At 38.3% G+C, this 19915-nt stretch overlaps 1 protein-coding gene across 2 annotated transcripts; it reads right to left on the reverse strand.

The window, feature by feature from the left end:
• Positions 1 to 285: 285 nt before the first annotated feature.
• TARS3 (threonyl-tRNA synthetase 3) lies at positions 286 to 14904 on the reverse strand (the record flags this gene model as incomplete). 2 transcript variants are annotated; one of them, XM_079540973.1, is made up of 19 exons in its annotated part: positions 286 to 434; positions 546 to 660; positions 1327 to 1399; positions 2107 to 2211; positions 3321 to 3421; positions 3876 to 3953; positions 4480 to 4617; positions 5205 to 5367; positions 5893 to 6059; positions 6384 to 6482; positions 7813 to 7959; positions 9122 to 9200; positions 9902 to 9966; positions 10565 to 10682; positions 11104 to 11225; positions 12395 to 12518; positions 13113 to 13303; positions 14086 to 14160; positions 14659 to 14904. In XM_079540973.1, 19 exons carry the CDS (start codon positions 14902 to 14904, stop codon positions 286 to 288), a joined length of 2355 nt encoding a protein of 784 aa, XP_079397099.1. The 2 variants fall into 2 exon arrangements, with proteins under 2 accessions (XP_079397099.1, XP_079397100.1); XM_079540974.1 differs by lacking the exon at positions 14086 to 14160.
• Positions 14905 to 19915: the final 5011 nt, after the last annotated feature.

Here is a 19915-nt window from a genome sequence, read left to right on the forward strand (position 1 = left end):
AGTACAGCACTACCTATTTACACAGTAAAACTGACATATTTCAGCAGAAGTGTAGGATGCCTGACAAAAACCAGCACTGAGCAGAGTCCCACAGGACAGTTAAAGGAGTCACCCACTGCAGTTGTTTGCTCATGCTATTCTCGTAGAATCAACACTGCTACCTTTGCTCGGCTTGTGTGTCCATGCTTCAAATTCTTTCAGATGAGCATTACCGCTATGGAGAAGGAAAGCAACACCATTTCACATAGGCAGTTCATATCTTAGTTTTTGTCCTTAGTAGCAACATCAGAATTCTTCTTCTGCATTTGGAAGACGCAAACTCTTAAATTTCTTGAGTTTCTCAATTGCAGAAGATACCAAAATTTCTCCATGAACTTTGTTGTCTCTTGTTCTCACATTGACAGCATGATTTGTTTTCTCCTTTTCACCAACCACTGCAAGATATATCACAAACAATATTAAACTACCTACATTATTAAGTGAGTCTAGACAAACCATGCCCAACATCAGAACTTAAATGATATGCAGAAAGACTCTACAGTTACCTAAGATAAAGTTATATTGAGCCAGTTGTGCATTTCTGATTTTCTTGTTGAGTGTGCAGCTCTGATCCAAATCCACATCTGACATAAATCCTGCTTCAAAAAACTCAGTGCAAACCTAAAAAAAGACGTTTACTATTACAGCATATACTTTATGAGATTCCATCCAATAAATAATTTATAAATATAAATAATTTAGCTCTTATGAACAACTGTATTAATGAAATCAACACAATTATTCAAAGAAAACTGCACACACCCTTAAAAGCTTGACAGGACCTTAGTGCTTAGCAATTCCTTGTTAGAAGAAATACAAGTTAACATCCGTATCAAACATTTGCTGATCCTCTCAGACAGCTACACTGCTGAATGCCAAAATGCCTCAGCCACAGAAAGAAGAAAATGAAGAGAACCATTTATATTTGCACTAAAAGGGGGTGGGAGTTGGTAAAAAGAACTTTGCCTATATCCTAGAAAGCGGGAGAAACCAAGTCTACCCCTACACTTTAAGGGGATAATTCTACAATGAAACATTTATTAGTATGTAAGGTAAGTAGCTCAGAACATTTTTCCTGTAATTATTACTGAAGTTTGTACATGGCAACAAAACCCCAAATATTTTGTTATATTTCCCTTTCTCAGGCTTACACAATTTTAGAGGGCATGGAAAAAAATGACTTGACCCAAAAGCGTCTCCTGTATTATTAAAGCATTTACTGCTCGCTCAAGGATGAGTATTTCAGGAGCTACTAAAATTGCTTGCTGCATAAAGCTGTATTCTCACCTGCCGTGCATACTCTTCAGAAGTAGGTCCCACAGGCACAACCATGACCTGCCGTGGAGACAGCCAGAATGGCCTGGCAAACCCAATAAGAAGAAAAGATAAATGAGCATTCTATTCTACCTTCTCATTCATACCCACAGAATTGTAAGCTAAGAATGTTGCATGTTACCTTTACACTTTTCAATTCACATAAAATATCAATCAGACTGAGTCCAATAAAATGGCATGCACAGAACTTTGACCTTCTGTTTGCTTCCTACCAATTTCCCAGATTTAAATAGAATTTCAATTCTTCACATAATTTCTGCTTTCATTTGTTATATAACTTGATAGTACTAGGTGAGTAGTCTCTGCATTTAAAGGTGAGAATTCACTCTTCCTTAATCCTTCAATCTATTAAAGAAGAAATATCTTCAGAGCTAACTAGAGATGAAATAGAACAACTTACAAATAAAAAAAAAAAAATCATATATCTGGGCTAATTTATGCCTGTGTAAGCATCTACTTTACATATATTAAGCATCTTCCAATAAAAAGGAAGAAGTAAAATGCAGCACACACACATTCAGTTGCAATTCGTATCTCACAGAATTTTTAACCATGAGCTATTAGTAGAACACACAACTGGAACTGCAAAACTAGATTTCATTCCATCTCACCTGCTGTTAAGAAAACCCTAGAGAAATCATTTTGTAAGGGGATGTATGAGACATTAGGGAAGACCTATATTTCCTAACCATGTTGTTAAACATTTCTCAGAATTGTATTTGTGTCACATACCATTTTCCTCCATAATTTTCTGCTAGAATAGCTATCATTCTCTCCACAGATCCCAGAACAGCTCTGTGAATAATCACTGGCCTCTTTTTATCATCTCCATCTTTGCTGAAAAAGAAAATAATTTCAAAACCACACTTCTCCTAGATCACATACATGCAATCCTACTAATTCTTTTGATTTTACTTATCACAGTAAAAAAACAGTAATTTATATTAAGCAAAAATTGCCACTTGCTACTAAAAATCTACTTCAGAATGAATCATGCTTTTAAAGGAATGCAGAGTAATCAGAATGACTGTGACATAGACACAAGTTCTTAAGCTATAAAAAGCACACTCTACAATTTGACTCCAAAACTGACAGCACCTTGTCTCTGTATTTTAATATTTTATATCATTCCTCTCTTTTCCACTACGACTTGAACTCGTCTTCTTGCACAGGATTTTATCTGCCCTCATTATTCATTTCTTTCTTTAAGATACACACCTCTGGTTATGGAAAAAAAAAAAAAAAAAGGCCAGCTGCTGTTTCTAATCTTATTTTCTACTGAAGAGTTATGATGTCTACCGAAGAATATGCAGCAGAACCAAAAATAACCAACACCTCCCTCAAACTTTTTGTATTATATAAAAATAAACATCGTAATAAAAACAACCCAGAAGACATGGTTCTAAAATTAACACACTCAGATGATAAAACCTCTTTTCTTAGCTGGAAGTCTAAGTGACATTTTCCTCAAAAAACTATTTGCATTCGCTTTATGTTCTTCAAGGTCACCTAATTCTATCCAACAAAAACAGCAAAGCATTTCCTACTGCAAACATACCATCTCCTCAACGGATGTTTGAATACGCATGCAATGTCCTCAAAGACAACACGATGACTGGACTAAAATTAAGAACTAAGCCATATAATCAGTTGCTTACCAGTTTTCTCAAGACAAATAGACAGGTCACCACGTTTTCCCACAAACAATGGCATGTACAATTAAAGTGAGCTATCGTCATACTGAGAAAACACCTTCAAGCTCTGGACTGAGTCTTCCACTCTCCAGAGATGTTTTCCTTCATAACCTATTGCAGGCTACTTAGATGCAAACTAATAATTTGCTAAGTGAGCAACAGAGCATTAATATAGCTCAGTTTATGGAAATTGCAGATAAGTATTCTATTAGTTCTAGTTAGAAGAGGAAGATAAGTATTTTAATCACTCACCCAACGTAAGTAAGATTAAATCGAATGGGTAGCTGGAAATCAAGTTGGATAGTAGCACACTGATGGTATCTGCCAAGAGCATCTTTGATCTTAATATCAATCTGTGAATCATAGAATGGCCTGGGTTGAAAAGGACCACATTGATCATCGGTTTCAACCCCCTGCTGTGTGCAGGGTCACCACACACCAGACCAGGCTGCCCAGAGCCACATCCAGCCTGGCCTTGAATGCCTGCAGGGATGGGGCATCCACAGCCTCCTTGGGCAACCTGTTCCAGTGCTTCACCACCCTCTGGGTGAAAAACTTCCTCCTAATATCTAACCTAAACCTCCCCTGTCTCAGTTTAAAACCATTTCCCCTTGTCCTATCACTATCCACCCTGTTCCCCCTCCTGTTTATAAGCTCCCTTCAAGTACTGGAAGGCCACAAAGAGGTCTCCCAGGAGCCTTCTCTTCTCCAAAGAAAGATTACATAGTAACCTGATACAGTTACAGCGTACATCTTGTCTACATTGTTGTCCATCCTGAAGTTGTATTAAAATATCAATTCACTAACCTTAGGACCATAAAATGCTCCATCTCCTGGATTCAATGTCCACTGTACTCCAAAATTATCCAAGCTGCTTTGAAGTTGCTAATCATGAAACAGAAAGAGTAATTACAACAACAAAACCCCACAACCTTTACAGGTGTACAAGAGCTTTTCATCTCTGTAAAAGTGTAAGCATTTTTCTCTGAAATACTAAGCAACTCAACATGCTGATGACTATCATTCAAACATTTAGTCACTTATGATATTCTTTAAAATAACAGTTCCCTGTAAGAATTTTTTTATTAATCTGGGGGGGGGGGGGGAAATCAGTTCAAGATAAGGGACTCTGTAAAAAATCTATAATTCCTCATTTTATTTAGAAACCTCACATATTATACAGTTTTTCAACATGCATTTCTATTCAAGATAATATTTAGCATCTGACCTGCACAATTTCACAAATGTCACTGTTCAACATGAAAAATTTGACTAAATATCTACTTCTGTAAAACTTTGCAGATATTAAATATATATATATATAACATTTATATATATATATATATATATGTGTGTGTGTGTGTGTGTTTATCTTTTTAATTATTATTTATTTATTTTAAATGTCAATTACCTTTTCTGCATGATCCCAAATCTCTAATTCTCCTAGATAGTTTTCTGGTCTTGTTGAAAGATGCAATTGGAAGGTAAAGCCAAAGATAGAATAAACTGACTTCAAGAAATCAAGACAGCCCTTAATTTCTTCTTCAATCTTAAATGTAAACAAAAGAAATTATTTGAAAAATAAAGCACAGTATTTTTACGATTCATTCATATCAAAATCTAATTGAATTTGCTGAGCTCACTACCAGAGCTAAGAGGCCACTACATAACAACCATCATGTATGAAAATGGGAGGGGGAAATGAAGGAGGAAAAATATTTTGCCTTTTGTAATTTACTTGCCTGATATATCAATCTTACTCAAGGGAAAACTCCTATACAAAGATCCCGTTCTGCAATTCATATCAATAACATCCCTTAGATATTTTTAAGGGATTTTAAGTTTTATTCTTTTTATGTAAGTATTTAACTCCAAAGGAAAAAAAAAATTACAGCACTGCTATTTGAGACTTCTAACAAAATAACTTTAAGAGGCTACTGATGAGCATTACTGCAGAAGAGTAAGAAATACGAAGTATCAGGTGATTAAGTAGAAAACGCCTACATCTAAAAAAAAGCACTGAAAACAGCATTATGCTAGAAAAAACAATAGAAAAACTTGGAGTGAAAATACTTGTATGAGTTTCACTTTTTTTGTTTGAAGTGTCAGTTTGAGTTGGTGAGATTTTTTTTTTACCTGTTCTATTGTACAGAAGATGTGAGCATCATCTTGTTGGAAGCGCCTCACACGAGTCAAGCCACTTAAAGTGCCAGAGAGTTCATTTCGGTGAAGAACTCCAAAATCTGCAAGTCTCAGAGGCATTTCCCTCCAGGACCGTGGACGATGAGCAAACATCAAGCTAGAAGGAACACGAACCTTGCTTTAAATCTTCTTGCAGAAGATTTAAGTCAGTACGTAAACTAGCAGTTAATATAGACGGTAATTTCACTGCTAAGCATTTATTCATTCAGACTGCCCATTACCTGCCTGTTCTAAAAGGCAGGTAAATGGAGAGCACAAGGCACTCAAAAAGCCTTGCTAGAGCCCACCTAGAAAAAAGCAACACTGAGAATAAGAATCAGAATTTTTGATATGCTGTATATGAAGCCTCAATCTAATCGACATTACTCCTATTTGCTACTGGTACAGGCTAATATTGATACACACAAATCTAGCTACTTAGTCTAGACTTACTGAAAGACCCTCCTACAAGAGTTTTACTTGGTCCACTTTGGGATGTTGTCAGGGAGCTCTCTAGAGTCCTAGCTGCTCAGTAGTCTACTGCACACACAAATGATGTGTATTGACACCACGTTTCTTTCTCCTCAGCCTCATAAGGGATGAAAACAGTGAAGAAAGAAGGCTTTCAGTTGAAAATACAAACCAGTGTCCTGGACAGTTCATTGGTTTAAGTGCGAAAGTTTCTTTCTCTACTTCAAAAGAGAACATATTTTCACTGTAGTGCTGCCAGTGCCCAGAAGTTTCCCAGAGTTTACTGTTGAAGATGTTTGGAGATACAACTTCAGTAAAATTACGCCTGTGATACTCCTCCTGTAAAACAAATCAAACGTTTACAAGATGATACAGCTTTCTATAAGCAATATTCTGATTTTCTTACTTTTAAAAAAATTGTTTTCTTACTACGGCACTTTACTGGGGAAGTAAACTGTGCATGAAGGCCTTACATAACTGTAAAACGTGTCAGTTAAGAACACTTTCATCTGTCCTATTTTGGAAAAGGTTAAATGTGTATGATCTTGGTGAAAATGGCATGTGCTTACATGCATAGACCCATCTCCCCCTGAGAACAGCTCAGTGCTACAAACAGCATATCCCTCGAGATCAACAGAAAGCATTAAGAATGTCAGTACTCACTCGTATGAAATCTGTGAGTGTATTATAAAGAAAGGCACCTCTGGGGAGGAAAAAGCAGCTTCCAGGACTCAAATCATGAAAGAAGAAGAGTTCTTGCTCCTATGTAAATATAAAACAGAATTCTGTAACATCATTTCAGATCTCCCTCTTGTAGTTACCTGCAGAAAATGAGTATTTCACACACTGAGACTTAACAAAAATGAAAGAATACAGTAACAAGATGATCTAACACAGTAACAAGATGATTTCTAAAAGTTAACAATTTCTCAGCGACAGATGTTAATTTCTCTCCAGTTCTTACTCTTAGAAGTCTGTGTATGACTGGTAGCCCACTTAACTCAGTGGCTAAATAGACATTTCCTCAAAATCTTGATGCCTGAAGTAATCTTACCATTAGCAACCAATGCAATTACACATATACCCATCACATCTGAGGGCTGACATACGAAGTTTATGAGCTGGTCATTCTTCAACAGAATTATCTCAAATACAAACTTAGAAGTGTGGCTCTAATACATCTTAAGAGCACCAGTAGCCTCTTACATTTATTAGATACTAGATACATAGATAATTTTTTTTTTTTATAGTAGATAATTTAGCTTTGAAAATGAAAGTAAATAATCATCAAGTACTGTACAGACATTCAAGTCTTAGCGGGTTAATTGAAACAAACACAAACACTTCAGCAAAGATCATCTGCCATTCCTATCCTTTGTCAGTTTTCTGTAAGTTTCTTGTTGACTCTTCTTCTGAGTCACCCCAGTTGTTCATTACCGCTTACGAAGGCAGCCCATATTTGTGTTTTGGCACCTACCAACGAGTAACCAGAGGTTTGCATCGACATCCTGCTGGCTACTGATGCTAATCTTCATTTAACACTTCAGTGTTTCAAATGAATGCCCCTCTGTTTTCAACTGTATATCACCCATTGTGTCTTAAAACAACCACAAGGCAATTCATCTTCTTTCAAATACTCTCCTTCTAAACTCAATTTAATACTAAATCTTCTCATTTTAACCTAGTAGAGGTACGTATTACTTCCTCACTTGCACCTATAAAAAGTATGACCAAAATATCATTCATAAAATTTTCAATAATTTCTCCCTTCTATGAAAAATGCAGCGTTTTATGTAGGATCTCAAAATATCCTACATCAAAAATGTTGAGAAATACCTCCCCAAGCCCAGGGACTACCTCCCAATTTATTCCCAATGTTAGTTCAGTATTTGTAAGCAACTGATGAGCCAAATTTGTTTAAATGAAAGTTTGAAACATAAAGTACACTGTAAGATAAATGCATACAACAGGTTCCCATTCAAATTACCCTAAAAAGAAGAAAGGGGGAAAAAAAAAAAAAAAAAAAAAAAAAAGAAGAGAATGAATCCTATTGCAGTAGCACAAAAGAGAAGCAGACCATAGAAGAGCACACCTTTCCAATTTTCCTATGATCTCGGTTTCTAGCTTCTTCCTGGAATTTTTCCCATTCCTTCATCATTTTGTTATCAGGGAAGGATATTCCATAGATTCGCTGCAGAGTTTCCATGTCAGCTTTTCCTTCCCAGTACGTAGAGGAATTCTGATGGACAAAACCCATAGCTGAGGATAAGTATTGTTATACTCTCAGCAAGAGGAAGAATAGATGTTAATGCATTTGAATGTTACGGCTTTTAACTTGGTAAAAGAATTACATGCAGTCATCCAGCATTTATTTATATTACAGATACTCGCACGGCCTTTTAGTCAGCATGCCTAATGCAGTAGGTATAAACAAGAGTCACTAGTCAAGTCATATTTATTTTACTTAGGTCCTGTATTTTAACTCAAACCACGTGTTATCTCTTGTTAAAGTTCAAAACAACAGAAAAGATAAGCACGGAAGTCAAAAAGAAAACGACTCTCTCAGTTAAATCCTAGCTTTCTGACAAGCCAAACAATCCATAGACTTCAGTCAGGAAGTCAGCAGAAGCAAGTATAACAAATGTCCCAGTGAGGACAGCCTGACAACAACATCAGAATCAGCATCTGCAACTAACTTAAACTGCATCGTTCTTGTCAGCTATTCCATTTTTAAAAAGCCAATAACTAAAAATCATAAAACCATGACAAACATTTACAGACCTGCCACTGCCCACTTTACCTCCTACACCTGAAGGACTCTGCCTTACAAGGTCAAAACACTACTTTCTGATCCAATTTACATCTTGGAAGTTATTTTTAGCAGAGAATGGAGGGAACGTGCATAACGCATGGACAGAACGGCACAAAGATGTGACAGCCACTACAAAGCCCGACCACAACAGCTGCACTGCACAGTGCAATGCTCTGAAGATACCAGCACAACAATACAGCAGCACTGTCACATTAGGTCAGCCACATTAACTTCTCCACTGTGCATGGGATAGCTAGTTCCACACCACTACTGTGAGTGTGTTTGCTCTGCTCCTCATTATACTCATATAGTTCAACTGCACTAACACCCCGATTAAAAAAAAAAGATGCTATCAGTTTCCACTGATGATTGCTGTGATGGTCAACAATAAGCAAGCCTTGGAAATGGATGAAGGAGGAAAGTCAGTAGTTCTGTTGGATGAGAAAAAGGAAATAAATGAGGGACTATTTTTAGAGTAAGCAAAAAAAACCAACCCAGGGGACCTTGTCACTTCAGGAAAAATAGATAAAGAAATCAACTGACCAGCTTATGGCAGTTAGGATTTAAAATGTGCTTTATTTAAACTTACCTTAAATATTTTAAGGGCCTTGATTTTTCCAGTGTGTCTCACATGTGGGCCCCTGCAGAGATCGATCAGTGGACCACATCTAAACACCAAAAGAATGAAAGTGTTTATTTCAAAATAGTCCAGCATTTTAAAATACAGTCACTAATGACATACAGGGTATTGCTTTACATGCTCAAATAATTAATAAGTACCTATATATGTAATACTCAGCAAATCTGTGCATCCTAAACCTAACTGCGTCTGGTACTTGAAGCAGGATATTCACTTGGTCAACACTCATCACATTTGATGAGAACAAATACCAGAACCACAGTATTATGCACAGCAATTCACATATTTCCATATGTGAATTCATTTAAAATTGCTCAGGGAATCTCAAACTATATACATCAAACAGAAAAAATGTTTTTCTCTTTTTCTTACTAATAAGTTTTACTCCTTGCAACTGCATGAACAGGATCCTCGACACTCAACACACACTTAGCAGTTAGTTTTATTCATTATCCAGTCATTCAGTTGCACTGGGGGTAATTTACTTTAATCTTTTTATTAAGAGGCAAAGACTGAAAAGATCTGCCATTTGTCCACCAATGGAGATCTGACCTGTCCTCACAGAGAAAGGAAATATCTGATTTTACATAAATCAATATTACTGATTGAAAGTCTCATTCCTGATTATACAAGTATTCAGAAATAAAAACAGAAAAAAGTATTATCCTCTCAAATAAAATGAAACATTTAACAGTATAAATGTTTTGTAACACCTCTTAATTTGTTTACCTGTAAACTGTGGTAGTTGGTGTGTTCACCTTCTCATTAAGGATACGGCACTTAAATTTGTTATACTGCATGAGGAAACACGAGAACACAGGAACACCATTACAACAGCTACTAACACTCTATCCAAAATTATGTATTAATAATACACATGCATCAGTAAGACTATCACAGCTAGCAAGTCAGGTATACAATGTAAACATTCAACAGCCTTCCAGAAGCATTACAAAACAAAAGGGGAAAGAGAGAAATTATCCTCACTATCCAGACAAAGCGTTAAACATGGCGATTACCACCTGAAAGCCTCAACCGACTTCAGAAAGACAACTACAACACAGCACAGTGAGACTGTTAACATTCACCATATAAAATGGACGTCTAGGGAATAGTCTTTTTTTTTTAATTCATCTCTGCAAGTTAACCAGAATGACCATATGCCTTTTAAGCACCAATAATCTCACTGAACTTGAGGCGTTTTTATGCAACAAGAAATTGATTTTTTTTATTTCTTGAAAAAACACCTGTAAGGGATATGGAGAAGGGAGACTTTTTTTATTATTATTATAACATAGCTAGGTACAATTCTGACATTGCAGGCAGTGCTTTGAAATGTAACTCTTATGAAAACACCATCATACCAGAATCACAGGTACTCCAAAGATTTACCTTAAACATGTCTAACAGGATCTCCTTCTTGACCTCCAGCCTTTCAAAAGGCTGCTTTTCTTTTATGATGTTTTTACAGCGGTTCTCCAGCGCTGGGAATTCAGTACTAGATACACCTCTACACAAACAGACAAGGACAAAAGAAACTCAAATCAATTATTCTGATATTCACATTCTTTAGGTAACCACATTACAACAGTCTAATCTGAAGACCACGGGACACGCTGTGATTTGTCACAGTAATGTCTTAGTTCCTTGATATCAGCAAGGACACAAAGCTCTGACACACAAACAGTATCACTCCAAACAATCCCATTCAAATCACCCAGGTAACAGCCTTCAGTTCATTCAACTGTCTGGAAGACCATTAGCTCCAAATACACACGGCTAAATCCCGCTGCATTTTACACTTCCATGTGTGATTCTTCAAAGAAATCTCCTTATACATGCGCCACTTTTAACACACAAAACATTATGGAGTAAAATACTCCAGTGTTGCACTTCAGTAATGAGTGCTAAAGCTCTTACTGAATATTTACCTGTCCTCAATGTACATGTCATAGTAAAATCCATTCTCAATTGGTGGTCCATAGCACAAGCAGCCCCCATAGAATCCTTCCATGGCCTCTCCAAGAATGTGAGCACTTGAATGCCAGTAAACCTGCAAATCAGGTCAGATGAGCAAGTCATGGGATCATCGTTATTATACAGTTAAAATTAAAAAACAAAAACAAAAAAAACCAAAAACGTATGGCTTAAGATGAGAAACTGATAAATCAGTCGTTGCTTTTTAAATTCTGTGAGAATTTCACCAATTTTTTGCTGTCATTTTTAACCATGACAAATACTTACATGATGATTTTTAATTACTTCTTAACTACTTCTTTGACCATACATTGGCAGCTGTAGCATTAAAGCCTCATCTTATTTTAGTCTGAAATACAATTATACCTCTGCACAACTCAGTCACTGTAATAAACATTCAGTTCATTTATAAGCAAGTCAATTTCCAGTCAGTTTAAAGTCTATGCAGTTTAACTACATGTAAAGCAATACAGACAATTAAGTTGCTGCTGTTCACATGTGGTATGTTTACAATAAGACTGCAAACCACGTTATGTGTAACATCAGAAGGTGGGAGAGAACAACTCCACAGAAAAACACCCATCTATGTTCTAAGTCCCTACTAATTCAGGCCACTTAATGACCCAAAAGGCTCACAAAATGCCTTGAACAAACTTAATCACGTGAATCTGACAAAATGAAGTCTAAGTCCCATGCATAAACACAGGCTAGAATCCCAGTCCCACAGAAAATTCCTGGGCACGTCACTAACTGTATTTATAGTTCAACTGACCAAGATGTGCTTACTTGTTTCTAACAAGCACTGTCAATACACAGCTGTATATATTTCATTTCATTTATGACTCAAATTTGATATTACACGATTCCTAGAAAATTTCAAGACAACCTCACTGTTACCTTCAGCATCTGATTTGCAAACACGTCCTTTGAACACACTCTAAGTCACACAACTTAGCCAAACTACTTCAACTTAGTACACAAATCAAGACACTACACAAAATCTGAATCTCGTACAGAGATATAATAACCTGTTTATGAGCAAGAGGAAATAAAAGAACAGTAAGAATTACTTCACCTATGAATTAGTTACATAGTATTTAAGCATCTTTGTCAAATAATGAGAAAAATTAATTGAACAGGTTTCTGGATTATTTTTTTTTTTAATACAACATTTAAAAAGCATAAAGCTGCAATCAGTTCAGTGACACAAACTCTTTTCATCAAGTAAAAAACAGATTTATTTACAGCTTGTGCTTCTTCATCATCAAATGTAAGCAGCTCCAGAGTACAATCTCCCTCCAATGGACGATCCAGGTCCCACAGTTCACCATTCACTTTGGCTATGACTGCATTTGAAGCCAACCCTTGACTAAAGAACACAAAGAAGAGACCAAAATATTTAGGTTCAAATTTGCAAAACTGGCAAGGTTTCTAGACCTGATGATCCCACTCACATCTTGTAGCACCTAAAGACATTTAATCTTTAAGTTTTTAAGTTTTGGGTGTTTGGTTGTTTTTTTTTTTTTTTTTTTTTTTTTTTTTTTGGTTTTTTGTTTTTTGTTTTAAAGCACTTTCCTACTTTCAAAGCATAGACTTTTGAGGACTTCACGGTTCATTCAACTTTCAGTACTAAGGATCTGCTCACAATTTTCTACCACTAGCCAGTAACTCACAAACCTTTACATGTCTCTAAGTTCTTAACAGTCTAATTGTTGTATTTTTTAATTGGAAGCAAGCACGATGACCTCAGCACACAGCCTCAAGCATCACTCATAATTGGTGATACACATCCCTGCTACTGCCTTGGCATTCAGCAGAGGCCTCAACAATGCTTTTCAAGTAAAGCAACTTGAGTCACCATTCACTCACTATGACGTACATGTTTTACACAACAATGTGAGAGGCAAATAACAGTAACAGATTTATCACCCCAAAAATACAATTCCTTCAATCTGCAACTTACCTGATTCCTACAGCTAGTTGATAGGGTGTGGTTTTCCAAGACTCCCCATCAGCTACTTTTCCATCTGTCAGAGTAATTTTGATAGGTTTTGTCTCATTGGCTGCTCTAAAAGCTAGTAAAGCATCATGTTCTTTCTTCAGTGTTTCATAAAGCTTCAGTCTGTCTTCTATGAAACTTGGCTCACACTGTAACTGTAACAAGGAAGTGAAATCATACATGCAAGCCAAAAGTTATTTGCAAGAGAAATGGAAGGAAGAGATTTACAGTGCTGATACATTCCTAGAGGTTTCAACTGAGACTAGATTTCAATATGTTAGAATTTATACTAACACGTAGTAAAGCGTTGGTACATAATAGTGCAGTCCAAATTGCTAACTATTTTATAGTAGCTTTTCAATATTCCAATGCACCCTCATCCATCTGGATCTAAATAGCTTTGTGTGTCTGACCTCAGAGAGCAGCCCATACTTCTGCCCCAGTTTGCATTTGGCTGACATCCCAGAGAAGTTTGGATCATGCCAACAAGAGCTCACTTCTGCTCGTCCTTTCAAAGACTCAGATCCAAGTTACTCAAGACAGTTTGAGGGAAGTTTCCTTTCGTTTAGCAGAAAACAAATTATGATCTATCAAACAACAGCCACTGTTGCCAACATTCTACTTCACAGTGCACATTATTTAACCATTCATGAAACACCACCCTCTTTAGGAACCACTGCATCCTGACCTTTATTCCCCCAAAGCCCACGTACTGTTGTCATACAGAAAGTAGAGCACTGTGAATGTGTAAGAATTCCACGTGCAAGTTGAAAGCCTCTGACAATACATCTTGTCAATACGTACACTATAGAAAGCCTTCTTCCCAAACCTGAGATTTCAGAATGCAGAGAGGTACTTCAGATCTCAGCATCTCTCCTGAATGGAACATCAAACAAAACCACTCCTCCTTTAATTACATGGTAATAAACCCACTCACTTCACTCTTGTGCCCACTGATGACTTCCTTTTCCTTCTGGTCCACCACAACAGCAGGTCTTTCTGTGGAGGCTTCCTGAAAATAACGAGAACATAAAGCATAACTCTGCTTTTGAGGCTTTCCCAGGCAGCCACCGAACCAACCGAAGCCGGCCAGCCTGGCCTCGGGCTAAAAAGGCAGCCTGTCCGTTCGGAGGCATCCCTTCTACACACACAGCTCACCTAAAGCCAGAACCAGGCCGCAGCACGGCGCTCAGCAAAGACTGCAAGACTGCTGACCAGGCTTCCCGATATCGCTTTCTCAGCGTTATTTCAATCACCACCGCCGCCAAGATCCCGACGCGTTCACACGGCCCGGTCAGCGGTAAGAACAGGCTGCGGTGGTTTGATACAACGATTCCGCGATCACGAAGCTCTCGCAGGGCGGGGAGCGGCGCCGCTCCGAGCCCACAGCCGTGACCGGGCCGGGCATACCGCTCCCATACCGCTCCCATACCGCTCCCATACCGCTCCCATACCGCTCCCAGCCCGCCCCGCACGGCGCCCTTCCGCCGCCACGCCCGAGCGCCGTTACCTCGCTGCCGGCTCGTGGCTCCGCCGGCGCCGCCCGGGCCAGCTCGGCCTCCAGGCTGCGGCGCAGGTGCAGGAGGCGGTAGCGCAGCTTCTCGTTCTCGGCCCTCAGCCGCAGCAGCTCGGGGCTGCAGCCCTCGGCACAGCGCGACGCGTCCCGCTCCTTCAGACGGCCGACCTCGGCCGCCAGCCGGCACAGCTCCTGCTCCTGCCGCGACACGCGCCGTGCGGCCGCCTCGACCGCCGCCATGTTCTCCCGGCGGGCAGCCCGCCCGCTGCCTCCGCCCTCTGCCCCGCCCCGCTCCTCCCGCCCACACGGACGTGGGGCCGCCCGTGGCGCGGCTGAGCCCGTGGGGCGGCCCGCCGGGCCCGGGCGGAGCCGTGGTGTGTGCGGGCGGGTGGGGCCCTGCCTCGTTGAGGCCGCTTTAGGAGTCGCAAAACTTTGGCGCCGAGGAATGGCTGAATCATTAAGGTTGGCAAAGACCGCTCACAGCACCTAGTCCAACCGCCGGCCATCCCCACCGTGCCCCCTGTTCCTTAGGAAAACCACCGATTTTACAACAAATCTGTGTTCCCACCGCGTACTACATGGATTCTTTTACCTCCAGTAGTCTCCCATCACCACCTCTCTCTGGTTTCCTCCTTTCATTGCACTTCCTGCCTATTTCTCCATTTTCAGTTTCTCTACCCAAACTTTCAGTATTTGCTTCACCCGGTTTTTACTGGAATTGTGATAACTACCAAACCAGGGTCAGCACTCTACACAGTTTACACAACTGGAAATAGCTGCACAGTGTGTGAAGGACAGCAGTCTCATATTTGTCCACAATTTGACACACTTCTTATGATACCACCCATTTTTATTTGTGTTTTTAAGGTTTTTTTAAGACTAAAAAGACATTATTTCACCAACAAATGCAGAATTTGTTACCCCATTTGGGATAGCAATGACAATCATGTTCTCAGCACAATAAAATAAATGCAGATGCAGCTTTGAGGTTAGACCTGAGAAATGTACTCATACTACAGCTTCTGTGTCTCATCTTTGGGTTCTGTTTCTCTCCAAAGCTGCAGTTTGCACTTGATCTAGTATTTACTGCAGTAACAGAAAAACTTAGCAGAAGCTATAGTGGCTGAGAAGGCTAATTAATCAGATGCTAATGTATGTGGAACTACAGATTTCATCAGAATCTTTCAGCTGCTGAGATATCACAGTATTAATATTAGTTCTAACTACTGAGACCAACAAGTCGGATAAGAAAATAGCATGAGTTTTGATTGAGAATATGAAGAAAATGGGAGAGCAGTATTTGTACTAAACTTACGGAGGTTCAAAATCAAAGGGAGTTTTATGAATTAAGCATTTAGTGGTCGCCTGAAAGATGTTCCAGGCCTTCCAGATAAATTGACTGCTTTCTCTGCCTACTGTGCACTACCCTTGCTTAGCCATGCTACCTGTGTATGAGGCAGATTGCTGGTGCCTTTCATCACCTTTCTTCTCCCCAAGGGTCCCCTGTTATGTGGTGTGCAATACCACACAAAGCATACATCGTTCTACTGGAATAGATTCACAAAGATTACAGAAGCAGTGACAATCTCACTGTTATGGTCAATAAGCCACAACACTCTATAAGGGGACCATAGCAAACTAACGCGTATTTCCACTCTTTACTCCAGCTAAGGTCACCTACGAGGCTTGTTATACCTGCAGCCAACCACAAGGTGACAGGCGATGCCTCCGAACAATTGCATGAAACATGACTGGTTCACTGTCTGCCTGGTGACGTGCGTAACAAAAATCCTAAACGATGGAACGGTCAGTGGTCACCTTCAGTGATAACTGATAAACACCTGAAACTTCAGAAGCAGAATCAGCCTGACAGGAAGATGTGATGGCTGCTACTTAAGAAGAGAGGAAACATTATAAAACTCATTTTCGTAAAAGACTGGGAAGTATTTTTGTTTGCTACACAACAGGTAAAGTACCCCTAAGAAATTTTATAGGTAAAGCTGCACAAGTGAGAACACGGACACGTTGTCAGTTGGAAGTAATGGAAATAGAAAAAAACAGACTAAGAAATGGGAGGAGGAAGCAGGAAATGCTCATAGCTTTTCTAGATGGGGAATTTATGTTGACAGAAACTATGAAAACAAGAGCAAAAAGCCCATGTATTAAGCAGCATTTGCGTAAGGAAGGTTATGTAAGATGTGATCCTCAATGAATGATTATCAGTGGCAGAACACCTCCACCAGGATCGCAGTAATCTTCACGTTAAACCTGGTTCACAAAACGGATGCTTTAACTGTGATTTTATTTTGCCTGGACACAATTTAGAGATATAAACATTACAAAGTTGATATTCTTCTCTGTGACATATTGATTTTAACAATAAAAAAGTCATTCTGTAATTTATTTTTTTTCCCTTTTACATGTAGGTTTGCAATGTATTCACAGAAATATTCTTGTTAAATGTATAATTCTATCACATCGTAAAGTTAATATTTTATGAAAGAGTAATAAGCAGAGCACTTACACAGTTATAATCTCAGAGGAATACAAAATTGAAGTGTACAGAAGACACTGCCATGTAGCAGCTTGTATGGATTATTTCAATTTGATCAGCTGTCTTGAACGAATTACATTTTGCAAAGGGATATCTTTGAAGATCAGTTACAGAATTAAAAAGTAACATTTAAATAAGCAATTCTCAGTCTCATCATTACGGTTCAGAAGCTGTTAACAGTTGTAAAGGGCTAATTAGTGTAATGTAATCCTCTTAGGAGGCTGCAGGCACTGAGCTAGATTTCTTTATAATTTGTACGTAGGCCTTCTTTATTCCATTAGAATTACAATAATTACAGTCGGCAGTATGTATTTGCATTCTATCCATCCACATTATGTTTACTTTGCATACTGAAGACTGCGCAATTAATACAGAGGCAGAATTTTGTATTTAAATACCAACATGTTTAGAAGAATAGGCAAATCTTGGTTTTATAACTGTGCAAAATATACCAGAAGAGAAAATGAAAATAGGAATAAGTGGCTTTCTGAAATCCCAAGCAATCAGAGGGAGAAAATACTGGAAGAGCTGGATGTGAACAAAGTGCTGTCATATTTGGTTTACAAGAGAGTCTTTTCCTTGGAGGAATACAAAGACATTTGGTCCCAGGGAAGCTACAAGAAGAGAACTGAATATTTTCTCGATAAACTATCGTTAAAAGGCCCAAGTGCTTTCTCTGCTTTTTGTTCCATTTTGGAAGAGGTCTGCCCTAACTTGCTGACATGTTTTCTCCTTGGCTCTGAAGGTAAGGACTCTGCTCTGAAATGCTTAAGTGTATATTGGTAATGTCTTGGAATCCTTTGGCACTAATAGTTACTTGCTATAATTAGCGTTTACTTTCTCTCTTGCACTAAACAAGGGAGAGTTTTCTCTGTATGGTTTGCATAAAAGAGAAAATCATGAGGAAGAAAATGTATTAAACAAATATATGTTGTTTTGAGCACTGCTGTTGAATGTTTGAACTGTTAGCAAATTACTGTATTTTAACATTGCTGCTAATAACAAAAAGCAGTCAGGATAAGGAAAAGGATTCCTAAGTAATACTGACAAGGCTTAGCTCAGAAATGTAACGCTGTTCTTTCAGTCTCTTTTCCATTTCTACGACATTTAAAAATAGGCTGATAGTGGTGTGTGACCTCCTCCACGTTTTTCTTGTGAGCTGTATTATTTATTCTAGCTATCAACAAATTACTGCTTTAAAAGGTTGCATTACTAAATATCAACAAAACAATAGAAATTAATCAAAATGCTCTTTGGCCAGCAGGAACCATTTAAGAAACAACGTCGACTAGATGCTAGCAATGATTATGTGAAAAAAAGCAGTATTCACAATTATATCCTAGTGACCTATTTTTCAATTTGCATGTCTATTTATTCCAAATTTGAGTCTTTCAAGTCTGAGTGTTCCTAGTAAAAATTGCAGAGTTACATTAATGTTGCACATAGAATGTCCTTTCAGCATGTAATTAAAACATTGCATTTTACCAATCCATTCGGTAATGGATTTAAGCACCCAAGTGTTCACAGAGTCACAGAATCACAGAATTGTATTTATAAAGAAAAACTGTAGGAGCGAGTATCATAAGGATTTTGACAAAATAAATAGGAAAAATTAAGATCTAAAATCATTTTAACCTTTGACATAGCTGTGTCTGTGTTGTCTCTTGAAAACCTGATTGTTTTAACTTGACAGTTAGAAATGCAATTATTCTAGAAGGCAACAGACATTTTACCATAATTCACTTATGAACAGATGTCCATACAGTGTGTCTTTTCAAGATCAATTTACATACAGATTTATGACAGTCACAGGGAAATGAAAGCATGGTGAATTTCTCAAGTGTTTTTGTCCGTTTTAAAACATCTAGAATAGAATGCTATGTATGGACAACTACCAGTTTTGAGAAGGCTGCTTAAGGTCTTTTCACATCATCAGTTTTTTGAAAAAGTAAAACACAAACCTAAACAAAGTAGGTTATAAATATGTTATAAACCCAAGCCTTTGAGAATATTTATTTTGGACTCAATTTTTTTGTTTCCTCTCAATTAACTGCAAGGACAGTGCAGAGAAAATTTCCTTTTACTGCACCCAAAATTTTATGCAGAAGCATGTCACAGAACGGCCTTACATCTTCCTGGGTGTACAAGGCTTGGGGACAAGTGCTATTCTGGAGGGTAGATTTGCACCCTCTGCAGCTGAGTGCAAGTCAAGGACTCTGTCTCCCTGACAACATCACAGCAGACACAGAGGAAAAATAAGAAAGCCAATGCTGCACATTTCTAAAAGAGTAAAGGATACTGTTGGAACAGCGTCCCCAATCCGTGCTGTCTGCCTGTGCCTTGTGCAGGCAGAAAAATGCCTCGGGCTGCCTTAGCTCATTCACTATTACTCTTGTTCCTCCTTCCCCTCCCCCACTAGCATGCATCAAATATGCAAAGTCCATCTTAGAATCTGTTATTGCTAGCAAACTACAAGATAACAGGCAAAGAAAAACACGTGCTATGTTCACATCAAGTCATGCACATATGTTTAAATTCACAAAAATAAATTGCGGTTTCAATTCAATTGCAGTTTTTTGTATATTGTGAATTTTTATAGATGGATTTTGATAAAGCCAGTTCTGAGGCATGGAGAAAGGTATGATGAAAAAAGAGCATTGTTTATTATTTCCATTAAAATAATTTTCTTCTGTACAC

Source organism: Tetrao urogallus (genome assembly GCF_951394365.1).
Source record: "Tetrao urogallus genome assembly, chromosome: 11".
Classification (NCBI taxonomy): Eukaryota; Metazoa; Chordata; class Aves; order Galliformes; family Phasianidae; genus Tetrao; species Tetrao urogallus.